A 14625-nucleotide genomic window follows, 5' to 3' on the forward strand; every position below is an offset into this window, starting at 1 on the left:
CTCTGTCAAATGTCCTGTCTGTAAAGTGTCTCCAAGAAGTATTTTAGTCCCATAAAAATCTTTGCCTGCCATTCCCTTTCGCATACGAGTGACCCCTCCAATGTACCTTAATTTAAAGATTTCATTTAAAGATCTTTATTTGGTTCTATATCTGAGCCATGTAGGTTGCAGACTTTTGCTACTTAGGAGTAGCTCTCCTCCACACCTTTTAGTGCAGTAAAAACAAAAACAGCTGCCTGTGCTTCTGATACCCCTTTTCTTAGGGTATCACTGCCAGAAGGACCTCCCCCCTCCACTGCAGAGTTTTCTTTATGCTGAAATTATGTCCTTTTCAAGGGCCTGTCCTGCCCTACCCATTTAAGTGATTTTTTTAAATGACCTGTTCAGAACATTTTAGAAGCACGTTCTGCTTCACAAGCAGCTGCCACTTAGAGCCAAAACACACGTTAAGAAATACCTAGGTTCAGCACGTGTTCTCTTACCTCAAGGTTTGCTGGGATCTGTAGGAGTCCTGGAAGCTTAAAGTTTAGCATTTACAGAGCAGCAAGGGAAATACAGGCGCCTGTATTTTAAGCTTTAAGCTTCCAGGACGCCTTTAAGCTTCCAGGACGCTTACAGATCCTTTAAGCTTCCAGGACTTTAAGCTTCCAGGACCCTTACAGATCTTTAAGCTTCCAGGACACCTACTTTAAGCTTCCAGGACTCCTACAGATCCCGGCAAACCTTGAGGTAAGAGAACACGTGCTGAACCTAGGTATTTCTTAACGTGTGTTTTGGCTCTGCATGGCACCTTGGACTGCAGACTTGGAGTAAGCCTTGTTGAATAAAATGAAATGTGCTGCTGAGTAGGCCTGCTTATAATTTCTCCTTTAGTGTTCCTCTGTATGCATTTTAATGCCTGATCGCTAGCCTGCTTCTCTTTCCTTCTGAAAACTAATTTCTAGAGCCTCTGGAAAGGGGTGGGTGGCTTGAAACTCACGGAAGGAGAATCCTAAGGCATAACATTTTAAGACCACATCTCACCAAAACAGAAGTAGAGGTAGGGATTGCTTTGGGGCCTGTATCAGGAAAGCAGGGCTATAATTAGTGTCCGGAATGAGACAAGCAAGATCAGCAGTTGCCCGTACCCAAGAGTTCTCTATTGTGGCTCCCGCTTTGTGGACTGGCCTGATCATGAAGGCTCCCACATTTCTATCATTCCAAAGAATGTGTAAAATGGAATTGTTCAGGAGAGTATTTTATCAAGGTAAAAGAGCTGTAGTAAAATTGAGTTTGCTCAGGACGACACTTTTACCAAGGGACAAGGTCTATAGTTTATAGCATTATTCATTGTGTGCAATATCTTGTTCCTATGGCATTGTTTTCTAATTTCTCTAATTTCTATTTTTTTCTCATTTCTGTTTTTACTTTTCTTATATGTCACATACTGTTTTATTCTATTGTTTTCTGAAGGACCGATGAGTCAATTACTAATCTCAAAATGTGGATCTAGGAGCATCTGGTAAAACCGAGAAAGAGCTTCTCCATCCCCAGATACAGTGAGGGGAGACAAAAGGACAAGGGCATCACGGGGAAGGGGCAGGACTTCCATTTCAGACCACAGGCGGCTATGCCTTTGCAGAATCTACATGACTGGTCAGTACAGGGTATTAAAACTGCTCTGAAAATGAATTGCTCTTTTGACCATTTCATCTTAAATAAATGCTCAGGAGCAAGATTTTGATCCTTGCTGCACTCTCCCCTTCCCCTGCATTAAAAATATGAAAAGTTGTCTCTTAAAAAGAGGACCTGCCTCCTCTTTGCCCCAGGGATTTCTCCAGCACATACAGGGAGAAACCCCTTTCACTGGAAAGAGGTAGGAGGAACAGCTGGAGGTTGTTGTCAGGAGGGAGAGCTCTGCCGGTGTGGGGGTGGGTGGAGGGAAGGAAGAATGACAACATGCCCATGTTAAATGGGGTGGGGGGCACTAGTTCCCCACCTCGGACATCCAAGTATCCCGAGCGCTCAGGGGCAGTTTCAGCCGGGGGAGTCAGCCGGGCCCCTTCCTAATAAGGGCAGTGGGGTGGGCAGGGCTTATTTTCCGAAGGAGACAGGTGAGGGGGTTGAAATCCCTGGGGACCTGGGACCTTTCCCTCCTGCAAGGCCCCTCCCCATCCCAGAGGCGCCTTCGGGCCTTCAGTTGAGGGACTGGAACCCTGCACATGCCCAGAAGCCCAGTCCCCCCGCATGCCGCCCCAAACCCGTTTCGGGGCTACATTTCCCTACATTCCCTCGAGCCAGGCCCTCTGAAGAGGCCGCGAATGCGGGTTAAGCGAAGCCTGGCAGGGGGTTGCCCAAGGGGCACATTTCGGAGCAGCAGTTCTTGCAGCCGAGGGGCTGCGGGGAGCGGGTGTGTGTGTGTGTGTGGGGGGGGGGGGGTCTGTTTCTTGGGCCCGCGCTCGGCCCAGGCTTGCGCCGCCGGGAGGAGGGTGGGAGGCCGAATCAGCACGCGCCCCGCCCGGACAGCTCCCGCCGGGACCCAAAGGCGGAGGGCTCGCCGAGGAGCGCCCAGGCTGCGGCCAGGCTGCTTTCGCAAGGGCTAAGCCGGGCACCTGCAGCTGGCGGCGGGCCCGGGCAGGTGGCCCAGCCCTGCTTCGAAAGGGCGGGCCGTCCGCTCTCTGCGTGCGGAGACGAGAGAACAGGGGGAAGGGGAGCCACGGAGAGGCCGGCCCGGGCCCCAGAGCCCCCGCCCGCCGCAGCCGCCGGGGCCCTGCTTACCTGCCTGGGTGGCCAGCCTCCGGCTGATGCCCGCTGCACACCGGGCCTTGCCTACCCTCGCCTGACAGCGCTGCGTCACGGCCTGCTTATTTAAACATGCAGGCAGGGAGGGAGGGGGAAGCAGCTGCCCAGCGCATCCATAGGTGGCTCCCGGGGCAGAGAAGGCGGGCGGGAGGATGCTCCGGCACCAAAAGCCGCCGAGAAGGAGGCGGGCAGCACTCGGACCTGGCCCAACACCCCCAAGAGAAGCGCTCCTTTCTTCTCTCCTTCCCTGTGCAGGGTTGCCGCCCCTCCTCGGGCATTTTTCCGAGCTGAACTGGCAGAAACCCAACAGCTTTTTCCTGTAGAAACTGGTGAAATGACAGCTTTGGCTTTTGACTGTTGTGCTATGTGGGCATGAGACGCGTGGTGGTTTGGTGGCTAGCTTAAAGGGCTATGAAAACCCTGAGACAAATCCGCAGAATGTGGAGAAATCTACCAGTGTCTATTGGGCATGGTATTAAATGGAACCTCCATATTCAAAGGTGGGATCCCTCAGATGCCAGATGCAAAGCAGGACGGCCATTATGGATTATGCTTGCATTCATCTTCCTTTGTACCACAAACAAAGGCGGTGATCCTCTTTTCTCTGTAACATCCATGTTCTTGCTTGGGGAAGGCTGATTCCTGCTGATTTTCAAAACTGTTCTCATTCTTTCTTTTGAAAGTTTCCCATTCTAACTAGGGTACCTGGAGGCTAACAGTGGTGGCCACCAAATTTACAGCAGCTCAGCTGTCTTCTCCACTGATATCTATTTATTAAAACATTTATACTCCATCTTTCCTTTTAGCTCAAGACAGTTTACAAAAGGTCAAAACATTACAAATTAAAACGAAATAGAATTTAAAAACCTGAACACCTCCCGCCTACTTCAAAGAAAGAAAGATACCCATTCATACCCCGTCAATGCCCTGGCAAAAAGGCACTTGCAGCACTTCTTTAAGGCCTCGATTATGGGGCTCCCCTCACCTTTTCAGGGGGCCCATTCCACAGAATGGGAGCCATGATGGGAAAGGCCTCATCTCCAGCTGATGCCAGGCCACCCAAAGTGGGGGAACAGCCAGCAGGTGGCAGCCTGAAGACCAGCGTTGGTACCCAGGAACATATGGGAGGAGACAGGCCCCAATATGTGAAGGGCTTTAAAGAACATAACCAGCACAATTCAAATGAATTTGGAAGCAAACTGGCAGCCAATATAGCGGTTTTAAAATGGATAACATATGTCCTCATTAGCTAATCTGGCTGCCACATTTTGGACCAGCTGCAGTGTCCAGGTTATCTTCAAAGCAAATGAAATGCAATGAAAGGAGTAGAAGTTTTAGAGGGACCACCTGCACTCAGAATTAAAGTCTGCCAGTGGAACTACAGGGAAGCTTGGATCTGACCACAGGCGTGCCTTGGTGTGGGGCTGCATACAAACAGGGGACCATGGCAGGCTGTACTTGGTGGTTCATTTGTCTTCAGACAGGCACCAGAGCCTGAAAGGCCCATGCCAGATGAACAACACACATGGTAATTACACAGGTACATATCCACTCCCTCCAGCTGTAGTCTCTCCAACTATTTTAGACTGGAAGCTCCTTGGGAACAGTGACCTGCCCCGCTTGCTTACAAAACTGCAATGCAAAAAGCATATTGATAATGAATTTTTTTAAAAAAAAAACTGTGGTTACTGAACAGTGTAAGGAAAAGGTACTCTGGTCATGTTCCAGACTCCAGACCAGGATCTGAAAACAGTCAACAGTCTCCAGGATGAATCTCTAGAGCGACCAGCTCCTTCCTCATCTAGTGGGCTCAACAGAATCTGATCATTTGTACCAACTGACCCACACAGCACTTACTTACTTCTTCCCATCCTCTTCAGGGCTTAAAATTCCTCCTCACTCCTCCTGCTTCTCATAGCGCACACCTAATTAATTAAAGCCTCCTGGAAGTCCAAAGCACCTGCCCAGAGGCAAGCTGCTGCAGAACTTCTCCCTAGACTGGCCTCCCTTCACAAGGAGAGTTATGATTTTATACACCTCTTTTTTCAGGCCAGTGGAAGCCCAACCACAGCCATATGCCTGGGGGAGCAACTCTGTCTTGCAGGCCCGGCGAAAGGGTAGTAGGTCCTGCTGGGCCCTGATTTCAGCAGACAGAGCATTCTACCAGGTGGGAGCCAGGACCAAAAAGGCCCTGGCTCTAGTTGAGGTTAGGCAGGCCTCCTTGGGGCCAGGGACCACCAACAGCTGTTTTTCCCCTGATCAGAGTGTCATCCGGGGAATATATGGGGAGAGATGGTCCCGTATTAACCGAAAGCTGTTCCCCAAAGACCAGAACAATCCCTTCTGATTTCATAAGACGGAACTGTGCTAAACTAAGGGGGCTTATCAGAAGGAAGTTAAAAGGGAACACCAAGAGAGTCAAATCTCTTAAAGATGCCTGGAAACAATTTAAATCTACACTAATGAAGGCCCAGATAGAATGCATACCTCAAATCAGGAAAGGTGCCACCAACTCTAAAAAGATGCCAGTGTGGTTAACTTAAGTCATGGATACCATAAAAGGCTTGTTTTAAAAAGTGGAAGGTTTCCCCAATGAACAAAAAGGAGCAGAGGTTCTGGTAAAACAAATGTATGAGAGTTTGAGGAGCAGATGGCCAAAAACATTAAGACAAACAATATCAGGAGCAGAAAACTAGCCAGGGAGGCAGTTGAGACTTTGTATGACAAAGGAGTAAGAGTATTGTATTGTCGAAGGCTTTCACGGCCGGAGAACGATGGTTGTTGTGGGTTTTCTGGGCTGTATTGCCGTGGTCTTGGCATTGTAGTTCCTGACGTTTTGCCAGCAGCTGTGGCTGGCATCTTCAGAGGTGTAGCACCAAAAGACAGAGATCTCTCTGTGTCACAGTGTGGAAAAGATGTTGGCAGGTCATTTATATCTACTCAGGAGGGGTGGGGTTGAGCGGAGTCATCCTGTAAGAGTTTCCCAGGGTGTGGAATGCTAATGGAGGGAGGCTTCACTGTATCCTGAGGAGGTTCTTTTGCATATGGATTGGTGCTCGATGTGCTAATCTTCTCTGCAGGGCTATTGTCGGGTATAGAGTGTTTCCCACCAGCAATATAACACGCAAGGAGAGAAATGCCATCAAGACCCTCAGTGCAGATCCAGACATCATCATTCTACCAGCTGATAAAGGTAATGCTACAGTGATCATGAAAACAGAGGAATACAAAAAGGAAGCAGGGCAAGAATAAATTGGGTCCCACACAGATCAGTATTGGGACTGCTAGTCAATCTGCTCACAAATGATCTGGAATTGGCAGTGCAGCAGCCAAGTTCGCAGATTATACCAAATTATTCGGAATGGTGAAAATCAAGGTGGATTGTGAAGCGCTTACAGGAGGATCTCTCTAAATCGGGTGAGCAGGCAATGTGTCAAATGAGGTTCAACATGTGTAAGATGATGCAAACTGGAACATCCTAATTCTAAATATAGGCTGATAGATCTGAACTGGCCGAGATTGATGTTGAAAGATCTTGGGGCTGAGGTGGAAAGCCTGATGAGAATGTTGACCCAGGGTGTGGCAACGGTGAAAAAGGCAAACTCAACGTTCAGAATTATTAGGAAAGGGTTTGAAAATAAAACAGTCAATATTGTAATGTCATAAAACATAGCAGAGCCTCATTTGGAATACTGTGTGCAGCTCTGGTCTCCATGTATCAAAAAAGGATATTGCAGAGCTTGAAAAAGTACAAAAGAGAGCAAGCAAGTTGATTAGGGGGCTAGACCACATTTCCTATGAGGAAAGACTGGAGAGTCTGGGACTTCTCAGTCTAGAAAAAAAGATAGCTAAACTGACACATGATAGAGGTTTATAAAATTATGCATGGGATGGAAAAATGAATAAAGGGAGCTTTTTCTCACTCTCAGAACTCGGGAAGTTGTCAAAAATAAGTTCAGGACAGATAAAAGGAAATACATATTTACTCAATGAGGAATTAAACTGTGGAATTCTCCGCAAAGAACGGTAGTGCTAGCCATGAGCATAGATAGTTTTAAAAGGGGACTAGACAGATTCATGAAGGAGAGATCCAGCAATGGCTACTGGCCACAGTGACTGAAGGAAGCCTCCATCTAGAGGCAGCACACCTCTGAATAGCAGTGCTCGGAGGTAGCATCAGGGGAGGGCCTCCGCCTCTGTCCCTTTGTTTGGTTCTCTAGGGTAACTGGCTGGCCACTGTATGAAACAGTACACTGGACTAGATGGAACACTCATATGTTCCTATATCCCAGGTGCGCCCAAGCAGATATTTAAGAATTATCTGCACACACCACCTCCTATCTGGCAGTCTATCATGACCAAGATGCTAATAATAGCTCAGTGGCTGCTTAGAAAACTTTCTGTTGATGCCTTTGGCTACAAAGGCAGCCCTGTTGAGTAGGATCAAATTGTACAGCATGGATGCTTGCTAATTTCCTTATTACACAAAAGAACAGCATGATATAGCATGTCAGACAGGGACTCAGGCCTAAGTTCAAATCTCCATTTTGCCTTACTGGTTGAACTTGAGATAGTCATGCTCAGCCTAACCTTTCTGAAAGGTAGAAACAGAAGAGTAGCTGTTTTAGTTCATAGAAGTAGAACAGAATTCGAGTCTAGTAGCACCTTAAAGATGAAGGAAATTTTCCAGAACATAAACTTTTTGTGAGCGTTGGCTCACAAAAGCATATACCCTGGAAAAAATCTATTACTCTTTAAGATGCTACTGGACTTGAGTTCTGTCTCAAAGGATTATTGTGAGGGTAAAATTGATACCATAGATGGTATTACAAAAATCTCAGTTATGACACTGCCTTATACCAAATCAGACCCTATATTTCCAGACTGACCCTCTCCAACTGCAAGGTCCATCAGATTTCATATCTACCTCGAGATGAATGTTATGGTGCTGGAGTAACTTATACAATGTATTTATGAGCCTTTGAAAAAGCATTTTACTGAAATAGGGTAACAGGCTGGCAGAACCCGTCAGGCTCTTCAGCCATAATTATTAGCCTTTGACTGTAACCACTAGACTATGTTGTCCGTTGAGGAAACTCCACACAGGAATCAATGGTTCTACAAAAGAACAGAAAAAGGATTTAACATTATGAACTACATCTCTAGAGGTTTTACTTCGATCATCTTAGTGGAGAAACTATACCAGTGGTACTCTGAATTTGTATGTATTTTTGTATTTATTGAATATTTATATGTAATATTTATTAGGAATTATATATTAGCACTTTGGCACTTTGAACAAAACATTTTATAAAAAATTATTAATTTAATTTCCAGTGTACTTCCGAGGTTTTTCTCTTTGTAAGTGGGTACCCCTCCAACTGGCAGCAACTCTCCAAAGCAGAGAAACGTCTTTCCGATTATTTTCTACCTTAGAACCTTGAGGTGCCAGGGACTTTTGTCACACAAAACGTGTGCTCTTGTACCAAGGCACTTCCCAGTATTAGTGCCATAGGCCTCTGGCAAATGCCCCCAAACACGGGTTTCTTCTTGTCCCCCAGAAGCTGCACTCCCCACCCCCAATATAAGAACTCACACAGACATCAAAGAGGGAAATTAACACTGTTTACTGTCTGATTCACATGCCACATTTTCAAATTCAAACTTGAGATGTGGAAACTGGGCAACAGCTATAAATAAATTAAAAAACAAAAGAAATAATAAATAAATACAGAATCAACTTCTGGCCTTAGTGGGGGTTAGAGGACTGGCCTCTTTCAGTCCCCCTGCTAATGTCCCAGCAGAAAAAGGGCAATTCCTAGTACTTGCCTCAGATTTTTCTGCTATCTGGAGATGGAACAGGATGCACCAACCTTTTTGCACAAAAATACCTAGCCAGCTAACCACCATCGCCACCCCACATCCCTGATCATGCCACCTCAGCAGGACCGTGACCAGAAATGGTAAGTGAGCAATTTAAGTGTGGCCTCCTTTTCAAGTGAAAGGCCTCCTTGGCAGAGATTCCTTTTGCTGTAGCTTTTGAATTAGTTCCAGCAGGTTCATTTGGAGTGTGAGTTCCTGTGAAGAGAAAATGGTATTTTTACTTCAGAAAGAGAGTGTACCCAACTCTTCCCCATGAGGTAAGGCACTTGTGGAGAGGGAGACCTATCAACGAAAGAGTGAAGTATGAAGGGATCTTCCTGTAGGAGATGTGCAAGTACTCAGTGGCCTGGCTCCCTGTGCCCACAGGCAATCATCTCCAAGAAGACAAGCAGGCAAGTTGTTATCATCATCATCCCCCCTCAAAACTCTCCTTTTCTGTATGACCTTTACCAAACCCCTTAGTCTTAGCCCCCTCCATTAGCCCAAGAACATGCAATTGAAATGAACACAAATTCTTCCTCACTTATCTCAACCTCCACTTTTTTTCTGTTTAAATTTAGATTGCGAGCTGTTTGGGACAGGGGCCTGTCACATTGTATACTTTGTATACTGATAGTTCCACATAAATATGATAATCCTTTAAAGTCCCAAAGTATACTTGGGTTCACAGGCTAGTTGCTAGAAAATTCTGTGGATTTGCAAAGGTTTCTTTGCAAAGGATTTATTTGCAAGTCACACAGTGTGGGGTTTACATAGAACCTTCTATGAGAAAGCCATTTGGTGTAGTGGTTAAGAGCACGGGACTCTAATCTGGAGAACCAGGTTTGATTCTCCACTCCTCCACTTGAAGCCAGCTGGGAGACCTTGGGTCAGTCACAGCTTCTAGGAGCTCTCTCAGCCCCACTCACCTCACAGGGTGATTATTGTTGTGGGGATAATAATGACATACTTTGTAAACCGCTCTGAGTGGGCGTTAAGTTGTCCTGAAGGGTGGTATATAAATTGAATGTTGTTGTTGTTGTTGTTATTATTAACCTTCTGCAACGGCATTTTATGAAGTCCAAGCCACATGATTGTTTTGCACAAAGGAGCAAGACCAGGAGGCATGTCATGCAAGCTTGCAGAAAATGAAAATGGACTGCTGTGATTAGAGTAGTAGGTTTCATACACTCTTATCTTCAGAGAGCCCCTTCTGTATCAGATCATCTACTAAGGAACTCTTGAGCTTTGCAAAGGATTCTGTGGCATATGTTCATTCAGCTTAATAGAACCAACATGTCTTATATTGTTTTTACTGCATAGTTTTCTAATTTTGTAATCCACTCTTATGGCATTGTTTATCGTACATCTTATGCTGTTTTGACTGGACCATTTTTAAATTCTGTAATTCGCTTTCAATTTCACTAAGAAAAGAAGACTAAAGTTAATAAATATTTCTTTCTGTTGTTTGGACTGCCAGTAAGATTTTCCCTATGGTAGCACCCACCTTGTTGATCACTCTCCCTAGTGAGTCCATTCAGCCCTCTCCCTTGTCTTATTTCACTGCCAAAACAAAAACTATTGATTTTGGATGGCTTTTTCAGCTGGTTGATGTGGGCTGCCAGAGTCTTGCTGCTGAATTTTAATGGTGTCTTTACTGTGCTGAATATTTTAAGAATATTTAATTGCAGTTCTATCATTTTTGTTGTTTGCTTTGGACACACACACACACACACACACACACACACACACACACACACAGAGAGAGAGAGAGAGAGAGAGAGAGAGAGAGAGAGAGAGAGAGAGTGAGAGAGAGAGAGAGAGGAACAATCGGGAGTAGCTAGGAAGCAGTCCTTAGGGGAAGCTTCTCTGGTATACTTGACCTCATTAAGAAACTTTCTGAAATAGAGTGGATTACAGCTCTTGACAGGGTACTAAGTAACTGTGACTCCCAACTGATTTCTGCACAAACCTGTGGGTTTGTTGTGACATAAAACCCAGATACACCAGCCTTCTCCAAAGTGCTCTGCTGGTCAATGACTTTTTGATCCAGTTCCAGGACAATTTTCTCATCCATCATGTGCTGCTCCTCATGAATTCGGAGCTCCATGGCCTGAGCAAAGGGGGAAAAGGACAGCAGGAAACCTCAATAAAAATCTCAGTACTAAAAGGGGCAAGGAAGGCCACCAAGTACAACCCCCTGTTGCAACACAGCACTGTCCTGTCACTTCGTATTTTTTTACACCATCTTGGCTACAGTGTCCCTTGCAGAAATGAGTAAACTGCAAAAAGACACTTAGAACAAATACTTCCTGACAACTTTTGCCAGTGAACAAATGCAGACCCACCTGGGTCACTTGCTACTGGAAAATGGGAAGCCACCAATTCCTGAACCTAAGTCCTAAGCAAAGCCCAATCATATTAATCTCAGAGGAATTCCTCCCCGCCTCCCTACACTGTGCAACCCAATGAACCTCCAGTCCTTCTCTCTAGTAACTATCCCTCTCTGAGTGGGAGAGAAAGGAAACTGTTGCAATGTTAAAATGGTGAAGAAAACAGTTCTTAATCCTACTGGGCCACAATTCAGACAGCAAAATAAGTCATTAACATATCCCTTGTAACTTTATTCAACTCTGTCTTGAACCAGACAGAACCATCATACCACTTGTCCTTTAGGCTGGCAGCTCCTGGGAAAGAAGCAGGCCTTACCTCTAGTTCCTTCTGCTGAGCAGCTTTGAGAAGCAACATGTTGTGAGGCTTGCAACACTGCTGCGCTTCCTTGTGCTTATGAAACATTTCCTGCTTGAGCACTGGCAGTTGACAAAAACAAAAGCACATCATTTGTTTTTTACATTGCAATTGCTTTTGCTCCCATTTGGAGTGAGCCCATTGCTTCTCTCCTTCAAGTAAGTTTTAATGGCTGGCTGGCTGCCTGCCTACAGGAAAAGAGAAGGGCTTGAAGGGAGCAACAAAAACTTCCCCACAACCTTGGGCCAACATGGAGCCAGGGAGTAATGTGCTTATTTTCTGTGTATTAATAGTCTGCAGCAGATCTGGCTTTTACCCTGGTTTACCTGCACCCAGAGTCATGGTTTAATGATTTAAATAAAAACAATTTTTTTAAAAAAGCAATAGAAACCTACTATTTCTCTCACCTGCAAGCTATAGAGCCAGTTTGGTGTAGTGGTTAAGAGCGCAGGACTCTAATCTGGAGAGCCGGGTTTGATTCCCCCCTCCTCCACTTGAAGCCAGCTGGGTGACCTTGGGCTAGTCACAGCTCTCTGGAGCTCTCTCAGCCTCACCCACCTCACAGGGTTTTTTGTTGTGGGGATAATAATGACATACTTTGTAAACTGCTCTGGGTGGGCGTTAAAGTTGTCCTGAAGGGTGGTATATAAATTGAATGTTATTATTATTACTATTATTATATGGGTGGTAATACATTTGTGTGCTGGGAAGAGGCACACCGTCACCTGCCATTTATACCTTGTACTCAAATTTGAAGTGATGACCATTCCTCGTTCTGAATTCATTTCCTGTATTAGGTTCATCACTTCACACATTGTGTGTGTTTGTGTGTGAGTGAGAGAGATCTATAATTTTACAACTCTTTAACTACCCTGACTGGCAAGTACAAGATGATGGCTGCAGGTTAACCAATTTGTGTTAAGTGATCTTGGCTGCAACCCAGAGAGGAGTCTCTATCTGGGATTTCTTGCCTCGGTGTTCATGATGCAACTTGAGCCGCTGGTTGTAGAGGTTTTTCTCTGTCAGGTGCTGGATCTCAAGCAAGCCTTGGACAATGTCGAAGACTGTCCCGTCGATTAGAGCCAAAGCCAGATCACTGAGGATGGTATAGGACAATCGCTGCTGGGAGGAGCTGCAGGGAAAATACAGGGGAGAGTCAAGGGGAAGTATGTTCCCTATGTACCCCTGAGGCCATATAGTGGAACACAGATTGTAGGGACCTATCCTGATCCATAAGAAAACTTCAGACATAATACAGCTGTGCAATACTTTTTTTGCAATAGGACCAACCAAAGTTTTGCCCTGACGTCAATAGCCCAGGCAAGATCTTGTTAGATCTCAGGAGCTAAGCATGGGCAGCCTTGTTTAGTAATTGGATGGGAGACCTCCAAAGAAGTTCAGGGTCACTGTACAGAGGCAGACAATAGCAAACTACTTTTATAATGATGATGATGATGATGATGATAGCACTTATATACCACTCTTCTAGACAGATTAGTGCCTCACTCAGTGGTGAACAATTAAGTGTTAGTATTATCCCCACAATACAGCTGGGGAGCTCGGACTGAGAGGAGTGGCTTACCCAAGGCCACCTACTGAGCTCATGGCAGTAGTGGGATTCCAACCAGTTGTGTGTTGATTCACAACTGAACCATTTAACCACCATGCTACAGCAGCTCTCTTCATCACTTTTCATCTCTTTTCTTGAAAACCCCAATAGGGCTATAAATTAACTGCACTCTCCATCTCTAATAAACAAATTTTCACAAAATAGCAACCTTTCAAATTCCCTCAAATTCCTCATCAGATTGGATGCTCAAGGGCCGAGGGAGAACAAGAAAAATGTTTAAGAGAAATCAACCATGTTTGTTTACTTCAATTCTTTTTATTCCCACCTTGTTTTAAATTGACCCAAGGCAACTTACAAAAGCTAGAAACTCATAAAACTGACAGAAATTCACATAAAATGTAAGTTACAAACACAAACCTCCTTTAAAACTTAACAATTTTTACAAAACGTTTTCTTTAAAAAATACAGAGTTGCCAAGCTCTTACTAAAGTGGACATACTCCTTAATGTTTTGAAAGGCTACTTACTGCACAAGGAAGGGGCAACCACAGAAAAGGCTCTTGGATGGGCAAAGGCCAACCTCATCTTTGCACAAAAGGACAACCGACAAGCCCTTACCCAAGAAACGCAGCTGCCAATATCACGTGTGTGAGATATTTTCAACTAGCCAACAGGAAGAGCAAGACAATATTTGGTGTGGTCTATGTGCCCCCACAGCTGTCCACCCTCCTTTCCGAGACGTTTCCAAGCAGAGGCTGGGACATTGGAGATAGTCTAGATTAGATTTCCAGTACTGACTAGAGAGTCGTCTATTAATCTAGAAATCGATAATGAGCAGCCTTAAACTGGAATACACGATTCATTCGCAGATTTCAACGGATATGGAAGTCCTGCGTGCAATTTCAAATTAGGTTTCAAGATGCACCAAAGGGAGGGAGGCAGGGAGGGAAGAAGGAAAGAAAGGCCACTTTGCCTTTGATCGCACAATCACATGCATTACTGTAATTCTCAAAGTAGATCGCCCAGGGGGCGAACGGAACTGTTCCTGACAGGCAAAAGTTCGCCTCAGGGAAATACTGACGTAGCTGTTATTATGCGTCCCTAGTAATTATATATAATTATTCTGTTATTTGCGGGCTTTCCTGCCCCCTCCCGTCCCTCGGCGAGCAGCAGGCGGAGACACAATAGGGGCAGCTCTCCCGCCCAGCGAAGCCGAATCCCTCGCCTTACCTACCTGGGCAAGCCCTTGACGAGGGCCTGCAGGTCGGAGAGCAACTGGTAATGGCGCGCCTGCTGTCGGGCTTGCTGGTCGCCGCCAGGGGCCTCGGCTTCCTCGCCGGCGTAGCCCGTTCTGAACCGCTCCATGGCCGGCGGCGCCAAGGCCTAGGCCTCCGCCTCTTCCTTTCACCGGAGCCGGGCCTGCCCCAGCCTCCAGGCCCGTCACGTGAAGAGGCGTTCCCACGTGCCTCTGAGCATGTGCAGACCCTCGTCCCCTTGGCAAAAAAGGAGCTATGAAAGGATGGGAGGCTGCGGAGGCCGCCTGAAGTGGAAACGGGCAGCGCTTTAGCAAATCTCCCTACCGTTAGCCTGCCGAATGTGAGGCCTGTAGATTTACCTCAGGGTGGCGCATAACAGCTCCGAGGGAGCATTTCAAAGTTCAGCCTC

At 45.9% G+C, this 14625-nt stretch overlaps 1 protein-coding gene across 1 annotated transcript; it reads right to left on the reverse strand.

Annotated features, from left to right (window-relative positions):
- Positions 1–8389: 8389 nt before the first annotated feature.
- DGCR6 (DiGeorge syndrome critical region gene 6) lies at positions 8390–14420 on the reverse strand. The gene is made up of 5 exons (XM_054995718.1): positions 14195–14420; positions 12363–12523; positions 11353–11453; positions 10616–10756; positions 8390–8859 (listed from the first exon to the last, which is right to left on the reverse strand). The coding sequence occupies exons 1-5, from the start codon at positions 14323–14325 to the stop codon at positions 8776–8778; spliced, it is 618 nt and encodes a 205-aa protein (XP_054851693.1). The 5' UTR covers positions 14326–14420; the 3' UTR covers positions 8390–8775.
- Between the last annotated feature and the right edge of the window lie 205 nt (positions 14421–14625).

The sequence above is a fragment of the Eublepharis macularius genome, chromosome 13, assembly GCF_028583425.1.
Source record: "Eublepharis macularius isolate TG4126 chromosome 13, MPM_Emac_v1.0, whole genome shotgun sequence".
Taxonomy (NCBI): Eukaryota; Metazoa; Chordata; class Lepidosauria; order Squamata; family Eublepharidae; genus Eublepharis; species Eublepharis macularius.

Bases quoted from the DNA above. Each gene is read 5' to 3' on its own strand.
- DGCR6 (XM_054995718.1), bottom strand. From the start codon at position 14,325: ATGGAGCGGTTCAGAACGGGCTACGCCGGCGAGGAAGCCGAGGCCCCT. The intron at 11,454-12,362 runs GCAAGAAATCCC...GTCAACTGCCAG, and splicing joins GTTGCATCATGAACACCGAG to TGCTCAAGCAGGAAATGTTT. The intron at 10,757-11,352 runs GTAAGGCCTGCT...CCCTTTGCTCAG, and splicing joins CTCAGCAGAAGGAACTAGAG to GCCATGGAGCTCCGAATTCA.